Below are 23965 nucleotides of genomic sequence, written 5' to 3' on the forward strand. Positions count from 1 at the left end.
GAGAAAGCATGTGCTTGTATTATCAATGTCTAAGTACATTTGCAGTGAATTTGTTTGGCTGCAGCACTGCTGAGTCCTAGGGAGTAGTTCTCCAGCCTCCCGCCAACTGTAACCTTCCCCCACGAGGTTGTAAAGTTAGGTGGTGCATTAGGAAGTCTGTTAGAGCAGCTCTTCTGATGGCTGGATGGATAAGCATGTTAAAAGGTTTTGAAGCTGACGCCACATAATCTCCTAAACTTTAATGCATTGTAAAAACCAGGAGGAGAGAACACTGTGTGAGACCGCTTTGATGAATTGGGGTGAGTTCATATTCTTAGAGACTGTTCAAAGGCTTGCTTGACCTTGGGAATTAGAGCTGACCTGAAATCACCTATCAGTTTGACTCACGTTTATTTAGTGATTTCGTTAATGATATGTAAGTGATCAATGGGACTATAATAAAAAGCAATGTGTTTACTCGAGCTTCTACAACTATAAACAGTCAGTGGTGATTTTGGTCTTAGAAATTGTTTTCACGACTTCAGTAACTTCTAGACTATGAATCTGTTTCTTATGATATTTTCCTCATTTGGACAGAGAACAAAACTGAAAGGGGTAAAAAAAAAAAATGCCTGGGAAAGCTGTCAGGAAAATGGAAATGCTGTGCTGAAGGTTAATGAAAAAGGTTCGGGGGAACGAGGTTGATGAGAAGCGGGGTGCAGCATGGAATGGCATTGGCTGGAAAAGGAGACCTTGCCAGAGGCAGCCTGGCTGGTTTGGGAAACCTCTGTAGTTTGTGCTAATACCAAAGTTTGGAGACACAGGCCTGAATTATGAGCAGTGAATAACATCATAAACGTAGCAATTCTCAAATGCCAAACCCTTGTGAGAAGCAGTTGGATGGAGAGATGCTGGAGCTTTTAAAAGCTCCCTTTCACGTTCCTTCTTTCTTTTTTTTTAACTTCATGCAGAACTAATTTTACACACTGTTCATTTGATTTGAAAATGCCAGCGTCTGGGGTATCATTAAAGAGCGTTATTGAGGGAGCCACTCTTGGCAGAGCTTCTGCTTAAAATGCCTAGTTCTTATGTTCCTGCCGAGTTATAAACTAGGAGAAAATGTACCCCAGTTTATACTTGAGGCCACTCGGCCTGTCTTCTCCCCTCCCCGCGTCAAGCAGGTAGCTGCCTTCTGTTGCCTCCTTCTCCTTGGGCAGTAGAGGTGTCTGGAAGGCTCTGCCAGCCCTGTTACTCAAGGAATAGATATAAATAGGTTGTGAAAAGTCCATACCAATGTCCTATGACCAAAGCCTCCTGGAATTTCTTTGATTTCTAGTTGACATAAATTAGAATTACACAGGCGTGAAGAGTCCACCCAGAAAAGATCAGAGAGACTGCTGGGGGGTGGGGAGCCGCCTTTGTGGGATCCCATTGATTACCCAGCTGCCTTCAGGCCAGGGGCCCAGTGGAAGCTGACTATTATTGGTCCACAGCATGAAAGTAATCAAATTAATTCATTTCTTATAAAAAAATTTTCTTCCCAAGACCTTTGTTTTCATGTGTCACTGTTCCTGAAATTCTTAGAAGAGTAAAATTATTTTAGTAAATGTGGATGGCTATAATGTATTCTCTAGAATGCAAGAAAGTCTGGTTCTCGCGAGGAATCCCTTGTTTTAATGGCAAAGAGATGGCTAATACGGAAAACAAGCGATGGAAACCACTCAGCCAGAAGTCTGCTTTACAGCCTCAAGATGGCCAGGGCCAAGTTCCGTGTGCCCAATTTAATGTAAAAATATTCAGTAAAATTTGACCACTGAACTGCTTTTCTCAGAAAGTAATTATGGTAAGAGAAAGCCTCAACAACCAAAATATTTCTGTGGGGGGAAAAAAAACCTGGGGTTTTAGTCACTTGTTTAAGAATTGTGAGCAGGAAAAGCCTGTGGGGAAAATAACAGACGGCTGTGTGACTAACACACAGAACTAACTGGAAAAATAATTTGTGGGGCACTGTGTCCAGGACTGTTTTGGTAGCAATTCAGCCATGTAACAAAGTGAGTACCTGCGGGCTCCTCTTCTGCCCACGTATGCACAGCTGTTTTCAGACTGCCCTTAGCCAAAATTTAAAAATTTAAATTAATGCCCCGTTGAAGGAAATACATTGAAAAAAAAAATTGCCTTCTGTTCTGTGAAGGCAGGAGTGGCCTGACTGACCTGAATTATATAGCCTCTGTCTTGAGAGACCTTTCACTACCCAGCCAGTGCACAGCCTTGTGTGCCCAAAGTAGGGGCAGTTCCAGGTAGCAGGAAGCATGGGGGCTGTGAGCTCTGAGCTCCTGCCTTTGCTTGAAGCATCAGCATCCTCTTCTTGTTTGCTGATGAGACAGTTCCGCAGGTCATTTTCAAATAGGAGCACTTTAAAGCACATTTGACAGCCCTCTCTTGATCATCCCTGGTAATCGAACAGGGAGAAGCCCCACCAGCTGAAATTCCGAGGTTACCTCTCAGTGTCATCTCCGTTTCCTCCCATCCTATGAACCTCCAACGCCAAACGTACCTGACTCTCCTGTCCCACTGGTATGGAGCTTCTTGGGACAGGTAGATTTGGTAAACACCATGCCACAATGCCAGCTTTTGACTTGTGCCAATGTGCCACCTCTGGGGCCTTTCAGAACTTAATCTCAAGCCTCGGAGTCATATGACAGTGATCTGAAACACAATATTAACAACATGTGCCCAGAGGGTCATTACCACAGTAAGGGAAACCGAGCCCACAGTCAGGTTTGCTCTAAGCACTCAATCCAGGTTGGCTTCTGTTCCCATTATTGCTCTTATGTGTGCATACCTACTTTGGAATCTTTTACCTGACACATTCACCACCTGCCCTAGCACGGTCATAATTTTTAGCTCTGAATATAAGATGCTAAGATCTTAAAACAAAACAAAACCAAAAAGAAAAACAACAAAAACAGCCTCCCGAGACATATGCAACAATATTTGAAAATAATAGAATTTGTTTTCAGTCATCAGGACTTTTATTTCAGTAAAAGGGCACAGAGGAAGGTAAAATCTAAAGGTCACAACACCACCTTGGTTTTGTACGTGTTTGGCTTTGTTGTGAGCAGGGTAGAGACTGGCTGATCAAAAGCCAGTTGGGAGCTAGAGCAAGGCTAGGGTTTGCTTCCTGGGAAAGACTGGCATCTGGTGGGAACTTGTCAGGCGTGCTGCAAGGAGCTGCTTGTACCTTGCTCACCTCTGTTAGGGAACTGACGTGTCACGAAAATCTCAGCTTATTTTCTACAAGATGTGAAGAAGAGAGTCTACAGCTCCCCCAAATATGTTAGGGTCAATAGATAGCTGTGTTGAGTTTGCCTGAAGGCACCCCAGAGTGTTATTGCTTCGAGGTCAATATTCACCTTGGAGCTTCGATTTGGCTTCAGTAATAATATGAAAGGATTAGGCTCTAGGACTATGATTTTTATATTTACTCGTAGAAAGGGTAAATGGCAGTTCACTAACACATACCCAGGCACAGACAGGCCTGGCTTCCGTGGTCTGTGAGACTGAGGGCTCCCTGCAGTTGGAAAGGAAATAAGCCAGCCCACTAGAATGTCTAGCACTCCGGTGAGCTGCCTGCTCCTACCCTGCTGGAACCCCTGAGATTCTCGTTTCTGCTGTTCATACAGTTTTAAGAGAGCATGTTCCTTCTCCTTCTAATTTTATCATACGTGTTACTCATTTGTTCAACAAATGTCTGTTGAATGAGTTCCAGGACAGCCAAGGCTATACAGAGAAAAAAAAAAAAAAGAAAAGAAAAGAAAGATGCACTCTTAGGTCTAATACCTGTTTCCTGTAGCTGGGGAATTCTGGGATAGCTGAAAGCCAGACACTCAGAGCTCAGGCACCTGCCATGTGATTGCCCTTGAACCCTTGATAGTCCATCCCCTGAGTGTTCTGGTTTCTCTTCAGTTCTGCTTCTGAAAATCACAAACAACTTCTTTTTAGATGTCATGGTTTTAATCTACACAATAGCCTTTCCACAGGTGTCCTGAGCCTCTGTATATGAGACAGCGTACTGAAAACTGAGAGGCAGATTCACTGGAAACCATTAGCATGAAAGAAAATTTTTATGGGGTAGTTTCCCCCTCGATTATGTTTTCAACCTAACTTTAGGATGTGTTCCATAAATACATTGCGCTCACCACTGCAGCCACAGTAGTTATCGTTGTAGGGCTTACAGTTTCCAAGTGGCTGTTACTTTGCTGAGGCGTTGGGAACACCACAGATGACTCATGGGTGACTAGCTCTCCCAGTGTCCTGCAGACATGTTCTGGTTTCCATGTGTACCACATGTATAGACTCACACCTCTGAGCAGCAGGTCAAGTCCATGATCACGCCTAAAAGACTGGACCCAAAGTTTGCACCCAGCTTGAAGCAGCCTTCATGGTGGGAGATTGCGTGCTGATACTGGGAATGAAAATGTCACTAACTTCTTCTCTGACAGTCAGGTTATTGGGCTCCCTGTCACACTCATCTCTAATTAGAGGTTTCAGGTTAGCGAGCCCCAATTCTCACTTAACACTGCTGGCGTTTCTGTGATCCCCATCTCCCGGGTTCTTCACTGCTTTCTCACTGTGCTAATTCAAGTGAATAGAAGCAGGTGCTAGTGTTAACAGGCAGCCTGCATCTCACGAAAGAGACAGCATGAAGCCAGGCCTGTTGTGATATTGACGGAGCATAGCACTTCCAATCATTGCCGAGTCTAAAATGGAATGACTGCATTTGGCAAAGTTGACTGGATTTCCAAGGCTGCTCCGTCCGGCTCATTGCAGTCTCCGTCTCTGTTTCCTTCTATGCTTCAGGACTGTTAGATGAGTGAGTGTGTGTGTGTGTTGCAACTCAGGTCTATATTAGTGTTCTTTCTCCCTCTCTCTCTCTTCATCCTGCCCCCTTGTCCTCCCACACCCTCCCTCCATTCCCTCTCCACATCCCCCTCTCTCCTGCACACACAGTTTACAATCTTAAGATATAAAGAACCCAAGTTTTGTCTGTGTCTCCATTTGTCTCAGGCCACAAATATACTGCCTCACGTGTGCTCCATAATCACCTGACCCTGTGACGAGCAGGTGGCCTTGAAGATGCCAATGAGATAGACAGCTTCTCTTATTTCTGATGGCTTCTCAAACACCCTGCACTGTTCCTTGAGGAAGCACTGAGTTCATAGGAGAAAGCACTAAATCCCTATGAGAACTGGATTTCCAGGCTCTTTGTTTCCTTACTTCCCATTAGCGTCTGGGAAAGTCTTTGAAGCCCAGTGAGAGACCTGAGGTCAGGCCTGGAAAGAGGAAATCAACGCATGTTTAACACATTCAAAGAACAAGCCTTTTGTTTGGTGCAGTGATGAATATCTGAGAAAGATGGCTCTAGCCTGCAGGAGCAGGCTCCTCTCTCTGGCTCCCATAGTCAGGACAGCAGGGAGGGCATCACTGGAAGGAGTTGGTACCTGTTGCTTTTATTTCTTGCCTTCAGGTGCCAGTGACAGGGATCAGCTGTGCCCTCTCAACCCATGCCATGCATCTGACTCTCCTGAGAGCTTCCAAATATTGATCCCTCACAAAGCCTGAGACAGTTGCCTGGGAGATGGCCTGGGCACCAGAGTTCTAAAGGGATTTCCCGCTTTCCCCGAGAAGCAGTTGGGATGGCAACCACTGTGTTCTTGTCTGTTCCTGACGGCAGATGCAGTTGAACATATCCCACGTCAGGAAGCATGCATTATATGTTTGTTATATATGCATCACTGTGGGGCTCTTGGCAGAAGCCTTAGACAAAATAAGAAAGAGAAAGCTGTTTATCTAACAGAGTAGGGAATGGGGCTAGAAGACTCGCCCCACCGCTTAACAAAAGACATACAATACAAACGGTATTGAGTTCCTGGTTTCCTGCTCTGTCCATGGGGACAGCAAACTGTGGCTTGTCAGTGAAATGACAACACGAAGAATCCTGCTGCAAACAAAGGGAAATAGATTCATTAAGACCTGTGTGGTTCTACAGGCAACTAATGTATGTTGTTAGCTATGGCAGATCCTAGGAACATCAGCCCATCAGCTGGCATTTCAGTCTTGCCACGGTGGATCGCTTGCCTAGCTGCCTGGCGTGTCCTGGTTCTACTGCTAACACGGGGAGGGGGGTGAAGCATCTCGTTGTCCTACTTAAATCTCACCTGTACTCCGGTGACCCATCACATCACATGAAGGAATTCTGAGTGGCACTTAACCTCCCATAACTATTCACCACTTTCAATATGTGTCCATCTTGGAGCCAGTGAGAACCGTCCACAAGAACACTCGGGTGAGTGTGAGAGACTTTTGCTGGCACCCAGTGAACATTGTGGATATGGAGTATACTCTCCCAGAGATACAGAATGCTGAAGCAGACTCCAGGGTCTGTTGCCCCAGAGACAACACTTTGCCTCTGGGCAGCCTGGAGTTAGCCCCTAGGGCAGTTAGCATTGAGTGACGTTGCCCAGGGACTCTGTGAAAAGTGACAGACCAACATCGGGATAGTCGTCCTGAGTTAGGACTCAAGGCCTGAGCATGCTGGTGTGCAGCACTGCACAGAGGGACCTCCTCAGAGCAGAGCTGTTTGCAACAAGAGACACACTACAATTTACAAAGCAGAAAATTGGCTGTTCTATTATAATAACTCTTGGGCTGGCTTCCTCTCTTATCTGCACAACTTGTACACACTTTAACTGCATGTGACGCATTGCCTGACTCCTTGCTTTTGAAAGTCCATGCAAACATCCTTCTTTGGAGAGGCACTTCCCAACCAGAGTTCCTGCTGTGGACTCCCTTCTGTGACAACCTGAATTTCTCTAGAAAATTCCTCTCAACTTTTTCTGTTGCTGCAGTAACTACCAGTCTTCCCTGCTGTGCTATACGTTCCAAGAGGGCAGGGGCCACATCCCATATCAATCTTGATGATCATTCTCTCATGTCCCATGAGAAAATATTTCCCTGCAAAGAAGATGGGAAAGAACGTCATGCCTGTTCGGGTGTGACCCAAGTTGCCTTTGTCAGAAGGAAACTTGTAAGAGCCCCAGGCTTTACCCTGTCTTGATCACACTTCATTGTGTCTTGAAACTGAGGCTTCACAATAGTCTTTGCAGGTATAGGGCTTTACTACTGTGAAGAGACATCATGACCCAGACAACTCTTAGAAAGAATAACACTTGATAGATTCAGAGGTTCAGTCTGTTATCATCAAGGGGAGAGCATGGCAGAATCGAGGCAGGCATGATGCAGGAGGAGCTGAGAGTTCTACATCTTGTTCTAAAGGCAAACAGAAAGCTGGCATCATCTTCAGGTAGCTAGGAGGAAGCTCTCAAAGCCTACCCTCAAAGACCCACTTCCTCTGACAAGGCCACACCTCCTAATAGTTCCATTCCCTGAGCCAACATTCAAACCACCACAGTAGGCCGGTGGTACCCCGTGTCATTTGTCTTCTCACAGAGTAGCCCTGTAGAAGAGATTGTCAAGTACCAGGAAATGTATTTATGCCCTGCCTGGAACCTTTGTTTTTAATGTGAAGAAATGAATGCTAGAAAGCCTTTTACTGGGCAGACCAGTAGTAGCTAAGCCCCAGTCTGACAGTTCCTGCTGAACACGATGTTACAAAGTTGTCAGGGCACTATGTATTGGCATCCTGAGTTCAAATCCTGTCTCCCATTACTAGCTGACTCAGTCTATGAGCTACAAGTTCCCGTCATGCCACACATCTGTGTCATGACATGTTAGCATTCATACAACTGGGAAAGTAGTCATTTTTCACTGTATTACTCTGCTCCAGTCCTTCCCGTGCTAACTGAAACAAGGCTATACTTGTGGTTTACCTTATTCCTCTTAGGGTGAAAAATGAAGACAAATTTTCAAATACTTTTTTCCAAAGTAAACTGTAAAGAGCTTACTTATGCGCTCTCCTATCATATGGACTCTGATCTGCAGTAAGCACATGGGACAGTTTTGATTTGGTAACTTCCACCAGCCTGGGACTATGCTGTCTGCTACATGTTTCCAGTTCTGCAGGTACCACACAATGACAAGGGAACCAACCAGAAAGAAAGAGGGGAGGAAGAAAGAGAGAAAGAAAAAAGAAAAGAGCAACTCTATTCCATTTACCCCACAGAGGGGTGAAGCCATTTCAATTGTGAAACATCCCCATCCCCCAGAAGGAAAAGGAGGAGGAGAAGGAGAAGGAGAAGGTACCAATAGCATTGCCTGGAGTCAGGAGACATAGGCACAGTCCCATCCCTCCAAAAGGAGAAGGTACCAGTAGCATTGCTGTGACTCAGGAGACCTAGGCACAGTCCACTCTACCACCAAATACCTTTGACACAGAAGAGCCCTTAAATGTCTTGAAATGTTCGGACTTTCCATCAGGCCTTCTTGAGTCCACCACCCTAAGTAGGTGTATTAGTCAGGGTTTCTATTCCTGCACAAACATCAAGGCCAAGAAGCACTTGGGGAGGAAGGGGTTTATTCAGCTTACTATTCCACATTGCTGTTGATCACCAAAGGAAGTCAGGACTGGAACTCAAGCAGGTCAGGGAGCAGGAGCTGATGCAGAGGCCATGGAGGGATGTTCCTTACTGGCTGGCTTCCCCTGGCTTGCTCAGCCTGCTCTCTTATAGAACCAAGACTACCAGCCCAGAGATGGTCCCACTCACAAGGGGCCTTTCCCCCTTGATCACTAATTGAGAAAATGCCTTACAGTTGGATCTCATGGAGGCATTTCCTCAACTGAAACTCCTTTCTCTGTAATAATTCCAGCTGTGTCAAGTTGACACAAAACTAGCCAGTACAATTGACCCCTTGTCAACTTGACACACAAACACATCACTGGTAAGCCTCAACCCTTAGTTTCTTATTCATCCCCAAGATCTAAACAACTTTAAAAGTCCCACAGTCTTTACAAATTCTTAGAATTTCAATCTCCCTTAAAATCCAAAGTCTTTACAATTAAAAGTCTCTTAACTGTAGTTTCCATTAAAATACTTCCTTCAAGAGGGAAAAGCATCAGGGCACAGTCACAATGAAAAGTAAAAAATAAACTCCAATGTCTGGGATCCAACTCACGATCTTCTGGGCTCCTCCAAGGGCTTGGGTCATTTCTCCAGCCATGCCCTTTGTAGCACACACGTCGTCCTCTAGGGTCCAGATGCCTGTACTCCACTGCTGCTGCCCTTCTTGGTGGTCATTCATGGTCCTGGCATCTCCAAAACACTGCATGACCCCTTCAGTCCTGGGCCATCAATTGCAACTGAGGCTGCACCTTCACCAATGGCCTTCCATGGCCTCTCACAGTGCTGAGCCTCAGCTGCTCTGCATGACCCCTTCATGCCTTCAAAACCAGTACCACCTGGGTGACTCTTACACATTACCAAGTCCAGCCACAGAACAAGGTACAACCCTGGCTATCTCTGGAACACAGCCTCTGTGCTCTCAGAAAACACTTCCTAGAAGATGTCACCTCAATGATGCTGGTCTCTTCTTAATCACTGCTAATTTCTTAGCTCCAGCTAACCAGCATCAATAGTCCCAGTAATGCAAAAGTTTCACTTTAGTAGTTCTGGCATCTTGATAATCAAAGCTGATTCTTCAGCCCCAGCTAACCAGAACCACAGAATCTTCCCAATCAAAATAGCAATGTCCCTCAAAAGAGTCTTTAATTTTCCCTCTGAAATTTCACAAGCCAGACCTCCATCTTCTGCACTGTTCTCAACATTATCTTTCAAGCTCCTACAAAACATCCCACAGAGCTCTTAACACCGAATGGATCTTCTGACCCAAAGTTCCAAAGTCCTTCCACAGTCCTCCACAAAACATGGTCAAGTTGTCACAGGAATACCCCTCTATGCTGGTACCAAATTTGTCTTAGGGTTTCTATTCCTACACAAACATCATGGCCAAGAAGAAAGTTGGGGAGGAAAGGGTTTATTCGGCTTACACTTCCATACTGCTGTTCATCACCAAAGGAAGTCAGGACTGGAACTCAAGCAGGTCAGGGAGCAGGAGCTGATGCAGAGGCCATGGAGGGATGTTCTTTACTGGCTTGCTTCCCCTGGCTTGCTCAGCCTGCTCTCTTATAGAACCAAGACTACCAGCCCAGAGATGGTCCCACCCACAAGGGGCCTTTCCTCCTTGATCACTAATTGAGAAAATGCCTTACAGCTGGATCTCATGGAGGCATTTCCTCAACTGAAGCTCCTTTCTCTGTGATAACTCCAGCTGTGTCAAGTTGACACAAAACTAGCCGGTACAGTAGGGTAATAAGGCTCTAAAACCTCCTGACTCGGGTTTATGAAGTTGTAGGAACGTGCTTATATCCAAGATTATTAACCTGTCTCTCCATGTAGTGTGTATAACCAATGTTGAAGGAGGCAGCTATCATTCAACCCAATGACAAGATAGACGTTTCAGAGGGCCGCCTGACAGCCATGTATCCAGCAACACTTCTCTATCACCACATGCGTGCACAGTCACTAAGCTCCCAAGAGAGCATTTCTACAAAGAGGTAACTGACAAGATTGGATAGAAACAACAGTAGCCAAGGATCGGGATGAGCGGGAACATAAAATTGTTAAAAGGACTTCGGGACTGAGATGGGGTGAAGGCTTTAGATACTGCCCATTGTGAGTGACAGGCAGGCAACAGAGTTAACACACTGCTGACTGCTCCCCTTGCATTTATTCAGAACAGCTTCTCTGAGTAACTCCTGTATTCACTGAGCCAGCAAATGCGCACTGAGTGTGTACTACATAGTAGGCCTGTGTCACAGGCTGCAGATCTGGCAGCCTAGTAAAGCAAAGCACTACCATCTCATACAACAGACAGCGCCTGTGGGACGGAAAACACAAGTAGCCCTTGTTGTCTAGAAGCTTGAGTCTAGGTATAAAGTAGTGTGCTGTTGTTGGTATCTCAAACTGGACCAGTGCTTTCTATGTCAGAGAGAAACAATGATCTCCCCAAGGATGAGGGCTTGAGTGCAAGTCACCAGCATCCAGGGAGACACACCTCTGCAACCCCAGCACGGAGGGATGGAGACACGTGGGTACCAGGGGCTCACCGGCCAGCCAGCTAGCCAACAGGGCAAGCTTCCTGTTCAGTGAGAAACCTTGTCTCCAGGACGTTGTATTTTTGAACAGTTGAGTGGTTTTTGGAACAGCTGAATTCTAGGCTAGGTTCTTATGGATCAGGAGCTTGCTGGTGATGGTGTCGGGGAGGACCTGGTAAGAAGGGAAGGTGACAGAGGAGTGGTGGAGCTCTGAGCTTCTCTCCTCACCCCTCCGGAGCAGCAGCAACGGCGGCAGCAGCAACATACCGAAACTATGGTATGATTTACCTTAATTAGCATAGCAAATTGCCTCACATTTTCAAAAAGTGCTAATAGATGTTAACTCAAAATAGATTAAAATACCAGACAAATTGTACTACCTTAAAAAGAGTTATAATAATTTTGAAAATGTAAATCATGGCTATGCTGTCTTTAGAGAGAACGATAAAATCTGATCTTCCATGTGTACTCTCTAACAGCCTAGGGCATGTGCTTTTCCCCTTTAATCATAGTAATTTCTTCAAATAACATTTCTGGGGTTTCTGTATGGATGATGCCTCATTTCCCAAATCCATGTGAAGTAGACTGGTTACCATTGATAGTGTTCAAAAACAGAAAAAGGAAATTGAATTTTAAAGAAACACGTCATGGGGGATTATCTTTAAAACACCTTTATTTCCCCATTTATATTACATGCATTTTATAAGTTAGAAAATGTGCTTTCACAAATGACAAAATTTCTGCAGGCATGTGTTTGTCTGCATAAGACTGAGAAATGATTTGGTCTCTCCTGGTATGTTACACCAGGCTCCTCCATGGCACCAGAGCACTTTTAAAATCTGTACAAAAAGAAGAAGGAGAAGGAGAAGGGAGAAGGAAGGAGAAGGGAGAAGGAAGGAGAAAGGAGAAGGAAGAAGAAGGAGGAGGAGCAGCAGGAGGAGGAAGCATCATGTGTACTTCTGAGGAGCCAGTGAACATAACAGGATATAAAATGTACCATTAGCACCGCCAGGAGACATTATAAGTAAACACTAGAACCTTCCCTGTTGTGAGCACACACCTGTCACGTTTCCCCTATATAACATTTCCCCAGTAAATGTCTAGAGTGGGATATTTCCATGTTCTCCTCTGCTTTGTTTTCCAAAGTTTACAGTGCACAGTTATCAAAAGTATTGCTTAGAAGGCATGTGTCCTCACTGCGGACCACGGTTACCATTTCATATGTAGCTGCTCAGAGCCAGCTTGTTACTCACTCTTACCCATATCCTGGGAAAGCCAGAGAATTCCCATGGCATCTAGTCTTAAACACAGGTGTACCTTACCTTATGCAAAATAAATAAATTGAATTCTGTTAAGTCAAAGGAAGTGTATTAGGGGAGCTGATGAAATAAATTAACCCTTATGAAAGGCTTTGCTAATGTGAAAATTATTACCCAATTTATAGACTTCATAAATCCATGTCTTCATGTATTGAGTTTCCTTAAGGTGAATTATACATCTCTTTCTGGAAAAGTTATCACACTGGTATTTTTTTTTTCTTTTTAAAAATTGATTCTCCAAAACAAATTGCCTGTCAGCCCTGTGCACAAAACCTTGTCCTTGCCTGCCTGTGGATTAGAAAAGGAGCCTGAATGTCTGTGCTCGGTGTGAGTGTGCTCTGCCCCGTGCCTCTTGTCCGTTTGTAGTTCGTAGTTCCTTCCTGCTAAGCAGCCTGGACTGCGTGGACTAGCTCCGATTTCCCCAGTGTGCTCTCTGACTGCGTAGCTTCCACTGTCTTGTAGACAAAGAAGCCTGCATCCGTCCCAGTGTCGGGGGAACACAGTCCCCTGACAGCGGAGATCTTAATCCTTGCAGAACAGGCCTTCTCCAACACTAACTGTTCTCAGTCCTGTTCATCATGTGAGAGCTTCATTACCCTCAGCATATACATAAATGAAATAGGTCTACAAATCAGATAGTTACTGATTAGAGATCATAGAAAAAATAATTTTATCATTTGTTTATTTATGATGTATTGAGATAGTTTCTCTGTGTAGCCTTGACTGTCTTGGAACTCACTCTTGTAGACCAGGCTGGCCTCAAACTTATAGAAGTTCATTTTAAAACAATATTTTGGTATACAAATAATTTTAACATTTTTAAAAGATGAAAGGAAGTTTGTACCCTGCGGAGGTGTGTGAACCTGTTACAGAGAGAGTTAAGTCTTAGCTGAGGATTTGCTCCTGCAGGCCATAGAGTGTCTTCAGTACTTTTCAGAATTGACAGATACTTGGATTTTATAATTGTCTATGCTATAAATACAAATGTCTAGACAGAAACTCAAATCTGTAGTTCAAAATGGCAGAAGTATTTCCAGAGCCATTTCTGAAATTACTGGAGATTCTGTCCTAATCCCACACCAAAATTCATTCATGACTTTTTTTTTTTTTTTTATGAAATTCAAGTCAGCAGCCCAGGCAACAGTTCTTAAAAATCACTCTAACATAAGACAATTAAAATATATACTAATTTGACACTTACATACCAAGAGATGGTGGTAGAAACTAGGGAAAAGTTTTGTTTTCTATAACTCAACCATTATATATCTATAAGAGCAGTGGTGCAGTGCAAGCGTGTCCTGGAAAGCACTTCTGGCTGTGACTGTTTTCCCATGAGCACTGTAATGAGCACTGCTATGAAGATTAACTTCTGACATCTCTAGAAGCATAGCGATGCGGGTTAGCACTGTGAGGATAGCTGTAGCTTGTACATCATTAGTTGACCCTGGCATTCAGGAACTCTCCAGTGAGTACCTGTCCCAATGACCAGAGCTGCCATTTAGGGGCTCATTGTGTCAGTCATAGTGCTAGGCATAAGATCACATCCGAGCCTTACAGCCTCAAGTCTATAATGTAAGTCCCTTTGTCTTGTTTCCATAGCTGAGGAGTCCAACCCTAGATTTAAAAGAAAGAGGAGGTGGGTAGAGGAAGGAAAGATTGGAACAAACACATCATAACTAGAGATACTTCTTGACAGCTGGACATGGCAGTTCACAGCTGTAATCCAGGTCTGGGAAGATCTTAGTATCATGTGCTCAGTGTCAGCCTGGTTATTTATCAAGACCTTGTCCTAAACCTTAAATGTCACCAGTACAATGTGACCATGGCAATTCTCAGTATTGAACAAAAATGAAAGACAACCTAACTTTCAAATCACATAATTAGAAAAGTGCAGAAACCCAAACTTGATGATCATTAGATTTATCAGCAGGCTTTCAGCACAAACAGCCAGGCATTCTGACTTGATTGGCTTGCTTTTGTTTTTTTAGGGTTTTTTTTTTTAAAGGTGGTACTGTTGGTTTTCAATAATGAACATTAAGAGGGATGCTCAAAAATGTCTACCACAAATACCTTCGTTCAGCCTTAACTCAGTATAGCTTACACAGTACAAATAAAATATTGATGTATTCAAAAATGCCCAAGTGTTCAATAAAGATTTTAAGTAAAGCTACCTATAAGTTGTGGTTCTTAGGTTAATCATTTATTTATCTAAAGGATGAAGGAAGCTGTCTATCTCTGTGATATGAACGGCAATCAGCTTAAAAATAATTGACAAATTAATCCCTTCACAGCACAGCAATTGTAAAGGTGTTAGTTTTAATTAGGCCTGTCTGATTGCCTTGTCTAATCGGGAATCAAGGTGGACTCTTTGATGGCTAAGGTCTGCTGGGGCCATCCCTGACCTGCCAGCCATGTATGCTTTAATTATTGATTCCTTGAATTTCAGCCCTTCTCACACAGGGCCTGAGGTTTGCAATGTCTTAACATTTAAAGGGAAGAAAAATAAACATTTTCCTTTGCACTTCTATCTAGAATCCTGTGTATCTCCACCCCCACCCCCACCCCAATGTACAGTGTCCAGCCATGGGTGAAGAAGTCAGAGATACAGGAGAATGCTCCTACTGCGTCCTTCCTCCCATGTTCTGTGTTCTTAATGGGCATTACTGCGATCTTGGTAAATCCCAGTCATTTAGTCATTTATGTTTAGCAGGTACATTTGATTTCATGACATCATGTTTAATTAAAAATCCATACGGGCAGTGCAGTTCTGGAGTATCAGAGAAGTCAGATCAGAGGAAAAATGCATGCGCTCAGCAAATCCTTGGTCATGTTGCTAAGTGGAAAGGAAAGGGGAGAGCTGTTGTTCCATGTCATGTCACATGCCCCCACAGCACCCCTGTGAGCACAGGCTGCATGACATTGGTGGCCCCTGTGTCTGATGATGACTCTTTTCTGCTCACAGGTCAATGAATTGACAGTGGAGCAGCTGGTGCAGCAGTACCCTCACATCACCTTCAGCACCGTTCTGCAGGACTGCAAGAGGACCTTGGAGAGAGCCTACCAGATGGGCTGGACCCCCAATATGTCTGCTGCCACCTCCTAACTCTCTTCCTATGCCCAGGTCTACTCAGGCCGGTTCAGCAGAATGGAGAAATGGGGGGCTACAACAGGGGGTCTTTTGGAAAGGTTTTAACCGTCACCTGTCAGTGCGTGTACCCGAGTGTTCCATTTGTGTCTTGTTTGCATTCTGCATAGCATAAGCACACTGTTACTTACCCCGACGTGAGCTGGCTTGTTTTCCCTAAAACAGAAGATTATGAAAACCACGACCTTTTTGTTTTTTGTTTTGTTTTCCAATTCAAACGTTTATTTCTCTAAAAAAGACTGTGGAATCTCAAGTCAGAAAACTGGGTGTATAGTTTTGAGCTTTTAAGTTCTGACACATCTCGGAAATGCTCATAGAAAGGCTCTGTTCGGTGATAGGTAGGCTACTTGTACGCTTCTGAGAAGACCAAAACAGAAGTGATGTTGCTCTAACTAGAAGCCTGGAGACTAGAACCCCTCAAAATGGAGTACACAGCTAAAGTTCCACTCTCTTGTACTGTCATACACACATGCTAGGTCAGGTTCTCGCTTGGTAAATTCTTTCCTGCCAGGGGAACCTTCCTGGGTCATGAAGAGAGCATGCCTTCCACTGTGGCTATGCCTATCATACTGTGCCCAGTGGTGGACAACCTGCTGTCTTATAGGTAACTTAGGAAGTAGACTGAATAAAGCCTTTTGTAAATTTGTATATGGAGGCAACAGTCTGATGTCCCCTGGCCAGCTCACTAAAGTTAATTATTCATTATTCTGTAAATGCATTCTATTAAGTAATAAATATTTTAGTTGGTTTTGCATTAACACTGTGTTTGCTTTTACTGTGTGGACAGTTACTGGTCAAGATGCATTTTAGTGACATTTGGGGCTAATCTTGGCATTATCCACATTGAAGCCACGAATGTAATTAATGGTGTGCAGTTATTTTAAAAATTTTACAGATCATTTCATTATTTTGGTAATTATGAAAATATATTCTGAGGTGGGATCGTTATTGATAGAAGATTAATGAATGAGATGTATGTAGACAATCTTCCTATTGTATTTTTTCCTTTGCTTTGGGATTGAGAACAGGTTTTTTGAATATATGCATGTTATAATTTTGAATAGTTCTTACACTACTGCAAAGATCTACTGTTAGCTAATGTATGAGCTAAGGAGAGAATTTAGAAAATCTGTTCATTAAGATTCTGTTAACACTTGCCAGAAATACGTATTTTAGTTTAATTAAATATTACCAGCTTTTACTTCTGTCAGTACCTATCAGGAAATGAGTGTAAGTTTTGATATCACACATGTCTACAGTCAATCCGTTGCAGGGACTCGGGCTCTGATGACCTCTCCTAGGTCTGGATTTATAAGCAGGCAGCAGGGAGCCTTTTTAAGCTAAAGAGTGATTATCTTTCGTAGTAGGAGAAGCAAAACCTTGACTTTTGAACTTGCTATTTATTCTCCCTGTATGTGGTCTTTGGTCTTTAACAATTATAATGAGGTTTGAGTTTGTTTCCTATAAATCCCAGCACTGCGGCAGCAATGCTAGCTGTAGGAGGCGGAAGCTGCCTTCCATTTGCACACCATGCACATATGTGTGACAACTCCTTCTCTGTAGAGAAGGTTTGTTTCCCTCCAGTTTGTCAACATGCTTCTGATGTGGCAGTTTATTGTTTTAATCCCAATCAGTTAAAAAACAAAAAGTACCTTTTTCATAACCAAATTGGAGATTTCATGCGACATATGCATTTTTACATCATTACCATAGGAACCAAAGTCTAGCCCCACGGAAGTTATTTCCTCTTCCATTTTAATTGAGTCATGAACATGTACCAAAACCAGCTGGCAATATGACAGTCATTGCGACTGAAGGGTCAGTTGGAATCAGGCCTACTGTGACTATCGGTAAATAGGAGGTTTTTCCTATTGGGCACTATGCTTAGATTAACTCTGCTCTCCTGCGGGATGTTTAATACACGCATTGCCACTACATGGGACTCTTCAGTCACCGAAACGCAGCCATCTGCAGGAACATATTCCCAAACTAAAACCATATCTAAGATCCTTCAGCGCCCAGTCCTGTGATCTCCCTTGGCTAATAACAAACTGTAAGGATGCCAGCAGCTCATGAAGAAAGGGAGACTTCCAAAAGAGCCTGCGTTGTTTGATTCAGCTGTTTTATTCACAACAGGATGGAAGAGACAGTCATGCATTTCTGAAAGTTTTTCCACAGTTTGGCATCACTTGAAAGATCTGGAGATGAGAGGCATTGATGGAAAGTGGCCCGAGGACACAGGGCAGGCTGATGCTTCCTTACTGACTCTTCTGTAGCCTGAGATCTCCTCAGCCTGTGCCTTGTGCATGCATGCGTGCCCACATGCCCAAATGCACCATTCAGCCATAAAAGAAGACTACAGAACACAGTCTATTCAACTTTGTGATTAATATAATAGAAGATGGAAAAATGAGTCACTAAATAAAGACTTGTTAAACCTAACAGTCTCACAAATAGATGCTGCCCAAGTAAGTCTGTGTGGCTCCAGACAATGGTGATTTTTTTAAAAAAAGAAAGACATTATACCAAATGAATGTAGACTGCCCAGAAATCTTGATTTTTGTTGACAGAAATGTTTTTGCTGTATTTCTAAGCAGCATCTTGCAATGGAGTCACTTACTAATGGGTGGGGTTAAAACATCTTGCTAATTATATTCAAATGAAGTCTTTATTAAACTGTTTCTTCAATTCTAAATAAAAAAAATGGATTACAATACAGGCTTCATGGATGTAGGGAGACAAATACTGAGAGGCACTCTTAGAGATAACAAATAATTGAGCTGAATGTGAAAATTAAGCCACCAGCACCTTCATTCCTAGATAAGACAGATGACTGGATCTGCTCTAAAGCAAACCATAAATGGGGAAGAAAGCTTGCCTTGGAGTAAATTTATACAAATGAATACATAGGCCACTCCAACTCCCTTTCTTCATGGTTACTGTTGCATTTACCGCCCCACTTTTCCTTCAGCTTCACTCCTGAGTCAGCCAGAAGCTAGAGCTAGTGAGACGCTGGCAGATGACCTCACACACAGGCTTTGCAAGGTGCAAGTTAGCGGTGCCAGGGAAATATAATGAACCAATATTCTTGAAACAATAACGTTTTGAAACATTTTGCCTTGAAAGAAAAGTGTGTGTGTGTGTGTGTGTGTGTGTGAGAGAGAGAGAGAGAAACTGCATATGTGTGCACATGAATGTGAGTTTGTGTATGTATCTGTGCATGAATATATGTATGTATGTGTGTGCATGCATGCATATGTACTTGCATGCATATATGTGTGTGTACATGTATATGTGTGATTGTGTGATGAGTGCATATGTACATGCATTTTTATATGTGTGGGAGAGGTGTATGTGCATGCATGTGTACATGTGTATGTGTGTGCACAAGTATGTGAGTGTGTATGTGTCTGTGCATGTGTATATATATATGTGTGTGTGCATGCATGTGCACTTGCATGCATGTGTATATGTGTGTGCATGTGTTCATGTGTGTGTGTGTGAGTGCATGTGTGCATGCATGTGTGTATGTATGAGAGAGGTATATGTGCATGCATGTGTGTATGTGTGAGAGAGGTGTATATGCATGCATGTGTATGTGTGTGCACATTTTTGTGTATGCATCTGTGCATGCATGTATATATATGTGTGTGTGTGTGTGTGTGTGTGTAGTCCTAAGGTCAGGGGGAAGCAAACTCTGTGCATAGCACTCCACAAGTCAGCTGACAGATACTGCAAACACCCAAAAAGAGTTCTTACTTCACATTACAAGAGACAGGTATGTCCCTTGTTCCAAATGTAACCTCCCTCCCAACTCCATTGAAAATCTTCCTCCTTCTGTTGCTCTCATGTTCTTAACGAGGTAGCTCAGTTCTACCAGCTCTCCCCTCCCTTCTCTGTCCTCTGTTCCCCCTTCTCGGCCCTCATGGCTCTGATCCTGTCTGCATGTATGCTTGTCTGCCCCTACCCCTTCCCCTAATCGTCACTTCCCTCCCTTCCCCCCCAAATAAACCCCCTTATACCAGATCTGTTGCATGGAGAGACTTCTAAGGGGAACACCTTGGTATGCCCCCCAGGTACTCCCTCACTGCATTATATGTGAACACACACACACACACAAATAAGCATTCTGAAGGGGCTAACAACAGTCTTCATGTCAGTACCACTGAACCATGGGAAAGCATTTGGGGTTCAATATGGGATAATTAGAAACCCTACTGCCAAGGAAACTCTTGCTTGTATGCCCTCATGGACCCAGGCACATGTATCCCCAGGTCACATATATGAGAGGAATTGCTAATATTTGCACATCCTTAATTTTATTGTAGGATGCCACAAGTCTTGTAAAGGAGTTGAGCCAATTCAGTTTTTACCAAAAGGCTATAGAGGCTCCCATCAGCCCCTATGGCATTCTCTTCACCTTGTGGTCCTGGTTTGAGTTGGTGGCATTCTCTAAAATATTTTAAAAGCCAGATATAATTTTATGTTTTTATTTGCCCCTTTAGAAAAGTTTGTGGAGACACTTTTAAGTCAGTGTTCCCCTTTCCATTTCAAAGGAGAGAAAGGTCAGGGAGGGAAGAGTAAACGCAGTGGCTTCACAGTGGATTGTAGCTGTGAAGCGAAAACTATGCCGAGGGCAAGGAGGTGAGAGACCTCTAGAGATTAACAGATTAAGAAGTCAACAAGCTCTTCCCTCTCCCCTTCTTGTGGTCTTATTTGGCCTTGTGAGGAAGGAAGTCCTGGTCCCTCACTTAAGTGAGAAGTTACAGGACACCTCAATTGGTTGAGTGTGGCTGGCCATCGTGATGATGACAAAATGGCACTCAACCGGGTTAAATAAGACTGGTGGAAAAGAGAGCTGTCACTGTTCTTCAGCTGCAGCAACAAAGCTAAGTCCTTTGGAAATTCAGATGAAAGGCGTGAGGTACCAAAAATAATAATTTGTCAATTTAGTTGTGGAGCACAGAGGACGCGTAAAATGTGGGGAAACCAAAATAGAGATCCTGGAAGGATTTTATATTTAGCTTGCTCCAAAACTGCATTTGATTTCTAACTGTTTTAAGGAATCGGGAATAGAGATCATAGATTATACATTGCGGGCATAGTTTGCAAGGATGCTAATAGATAATGGGAATCAAAGGAAAATGCCCCGACCTCACATCAAAAGAACAGTGCTGAGCATGTGTGCATGCACACACAGCTCTATTGAAAAATAAAATATTGAAAACGTTTATCTGCATATAAGCCTTTTCAATGTTTTAGTCAACTTTCTCAAATAACCAACTAGCTGATGTTACCATACTAAGGAAGTTTTCCATGAACCACTCAGACCAACGCAGATGCCCAGCTAATGGACATCACAGTCTGGAAATAAACATTTTAAAAAATTGAGGTAGACTTTCCCTACAGAAAAATAGACATCTCTAACTTTCTGAACTTTGAAGAATGTTTGAAACACATGTCCTACAAGAGCTATGTCTTATGTAGAGGTTCATGATGTGTGCTTGTGCATGCGTGCGTGTGCGTGTGCGTGTGCGTTTGCGTGTGCGTGTGCGTGTGTGTGTGTGTGTGTGTGTATACCACCCCAGAAAATTCCCTAATTTCCTACTAGCAAAGCCAAGTAGGCTGTTTTTAAATGCCATCACATATTTCTTGTGCCCGTTACCTAACACTTTATGAATGAAATCAAACAATATGTGTTATTGGTGTAATTTTCTCCCAGATGATTTTTCTTTGTGCTTTATTTATTGTATGTCAACTTGATGCAAGCTATACTCTGAGAGGAGGGGATCCTTAGCTGAGAAATTGCCTCCATAAGATTAAGTTGTAGGCAAGCTTATAAGGCATTTTCTTAATCAGTGATTGATGAGTGAGGGCCCAGTCCATGTGGATGGTACTACCCCTGCACTTGTGGTCGGTCCTGGATTCAACAAAAAATCAGGCTCTTCAAAATCCATTGAAGAGCAAGCCAGTAGGCAGCATCTCTCATGGTCTCTACATCAGCTCCTGCTTCCAGGTTTCTGCCCTGTTTGAGATCCTGTCCTGACTTCCTTCAGTGATGGATTACAGTGTAGAAATGTAAGCCAAATAAACCTTCACTCTGCAACTTGCTTTTGGTCCTGGTGTTTCATCATAGCGATAGTAACCCTAAGACATGCTGTGCTACCAACCATCGCTGAGTAGCAATTGTATAATGGGAGCGCTACTTCTTCCATTCTACTAATGGATACCTGAGTTATTACCTTGTTTTACTAAGTTAACTTTAAAAATAAGCAAACACACACACACACACACACTCAGAGCACTAAAGCTTAAGAAACAAAAAAGAAAAAGAAAGAAAGAAATTGCTCATTTGACACCAGAGGACAGAAAGCAGCTAAATGTTTTTCCATAAACCCTTTGGCAAGTAATACTAGCCCCCCCCCTTCCCATCTCTCTCTCGCTTTCTTGCAAACACACATAACAGTATAATTCCCAAGTCATAGGATCTCTGGTATATATGGACCTCGGTGGGGAAGTCCCAAGCTCTCCTAAGTCAGTGGTGACTTTTAAGGTTCTAGCACCCGAGAGTGAAAGATCAAATCAGCCCACATTCCAACTGGCACTTGATAGCAGTCCTTTCAACTTAGCTTGTTCCAAAGGTATGTGTGGCTGCCTATTGTGTAATGTTAAATGCTTTTCCCAGATGACTAATCATGTCAAGGATATTTGCATGTATGCTTAGTCCTTGCCTGGTCTCTTTTTGTGACATTAGTTTTTTGTTTGTTTTTTGTTGGTGGTGGTGGTGTTTTGTTTTGTTTTGTTTTGTTTTGTTTTTAATCTACACTACAGAGCAGTTGATTGGTCTTTGTGATGGTTTATATATGTTTGGCCCAGAGAGTGGCATGCCCCAGTACAGGGGAACGCCAGGGCCAAAAAAATGGGAATGGGTGGGTAGGGAAGTGGGGGGGGAGGGTATGGGGGACTTTTGGGATAGCATTGGAAATGTAATTGAGGAAAATACATAATAAAAAAATATTAAAAATTTTTAAAAAAAGAAAATAAAGTAAAACTAGATTAACAAATTAAAAAAAACAAAGAAGGTGTAGCCCTGTTGGAGTAGGTGTGGCTTTGTTGGAGTAGGTGTGTCAGTATGGGTGTGGGCTTTAAGATCCTCATCCTAGCTGCCTGGAAGTCAGTATTCTGCTAGCAGCCTTCAGATAAAGATGTAGAACTCTCAGCTCCTCCTGCACCATGCCTGCCTGGATACTGCCATGCTCCTGCCGTGATGATAATGGACTGAACTTCTGAACCTATAAGCCAACCCCAACTAAATGTTGTCCTGTATAATAAGAGTTGCCTTGGTCATGGTGTCTGTTCACAGCAGTAAAACCCTATGTCAGTCTTAGTATATGTTTCCTCGTTGAACCCTGTTAACATTTTGTAGTAAGTAATTGACAGTGTATGTGTCCCGTTTCCTATTGTATTATAGGCTTTTATTCTGTATCTCAGACCAACACTACAATGCTGTGTGGCTTTGAATGCCACACTCACTGTCTTAGTCAGGGCTTCTATTCCTGCACAAACACCATGACCAAGAAGCAAGTTGGGGAGGAAAGGGTTTACTCAGCTTACACTTCCACATTGCTGGTCATCACCAAAGGAAGTCAAGACTGGAAGTCAAGTAGGTCAGGAAGCAGGAGCTGATGCAGAGGCCACGGAGGAATGTTACTTACTGGCTTGCTTCTCCTGGCTTGCTCAGCTTGCTTTCTTATAGAACCAAGACTACCAGCCCAGGGATGGTACCTCCTTCCTTGATTACTAATTGCGAAAATGCTCCACAGCTGGATCTCATGGAGGCATTTCCCCAACTGAAGCTCCTTTCTCTGTGATAATTCCAGCCTGTGTCAAGTTGGCACACAAAACCAGCCAGTACACTCACCTACATGAACATTTACATATTTTTCAGTTTTGTTCTTTCTTTATATTTATTTTACAATTGCATTGTCAACTTAATAAACAAGCTTAATAAAACGTTGCTGAGATCTGTTTCAATGATGACATTAATCTGTAAGTAACTGACGCCTTAGTGTTATTGACTCTCCTGCTCTATAGACTCACCTCTTTATCAAAGGCTTCCCACTTAAATGTCCCACTCCTGGCTAAGCAAAGTCGTGCACTCTTTCCTTCAATCTACCCTATGTGTTTTATGCCTTTTGATGCTACTACGAAAGGAACTGAAGACTTTCTTGTTTAGGCCGATTGCTCTAGTACATGGAAGTGCAATTTAGTTGTACGAATTGTTTTTTAATTCAGTGACCTTGCTAAGTTCACTCCTTGGTGGTAAATACTTCCTTTTCAGTATGAATTTTTTTAACCAAAAAAAAAATCATGCCACATACAAGCAAAACTGTATTGATTTCTTTGCAACAC

General features: G+C 43.2%; 1 protein-coding gene across 1 annotated transcript in view; it reads left to right on the forward strand.

Moving 5' to 3' along the window:
* Fbxl17 (F-box and leucine rich repeat protein 17) overlaps positions 1-21663 on the forward strand; it is a 442723-nt gene extending 421060 nt beyond the window's left edge. The window contains exon 9 of the mRNA XM_021149392.2: positions 15371-21663. Coding sequence (XP_021005051.1) covers positions 15371-15511 — 141 coding nt within the window. The 3' untranslated portion in view covers positions 15512-21663. The remainder of the gene's footprint in view (positions 1-15370) is intronic.
* The last annotated feature ends 2302 nt before the right edge of the window (positions 21664-23965 follow it).

This window comes from Mus caroli, unplaced genomic scaffold (genome assembly GCF_978045245.1).
Source record: "Mus caroli unplaced genomic scaffold, Mus_caroli_1 scaffold_18, whole genome shotgun sequence".
NCBI classification, from domain to species: Eukaryota; Metazoa; Chordata; class Mammalia; order Rodentia; family Muridae; genus Mus; species Mus caroli.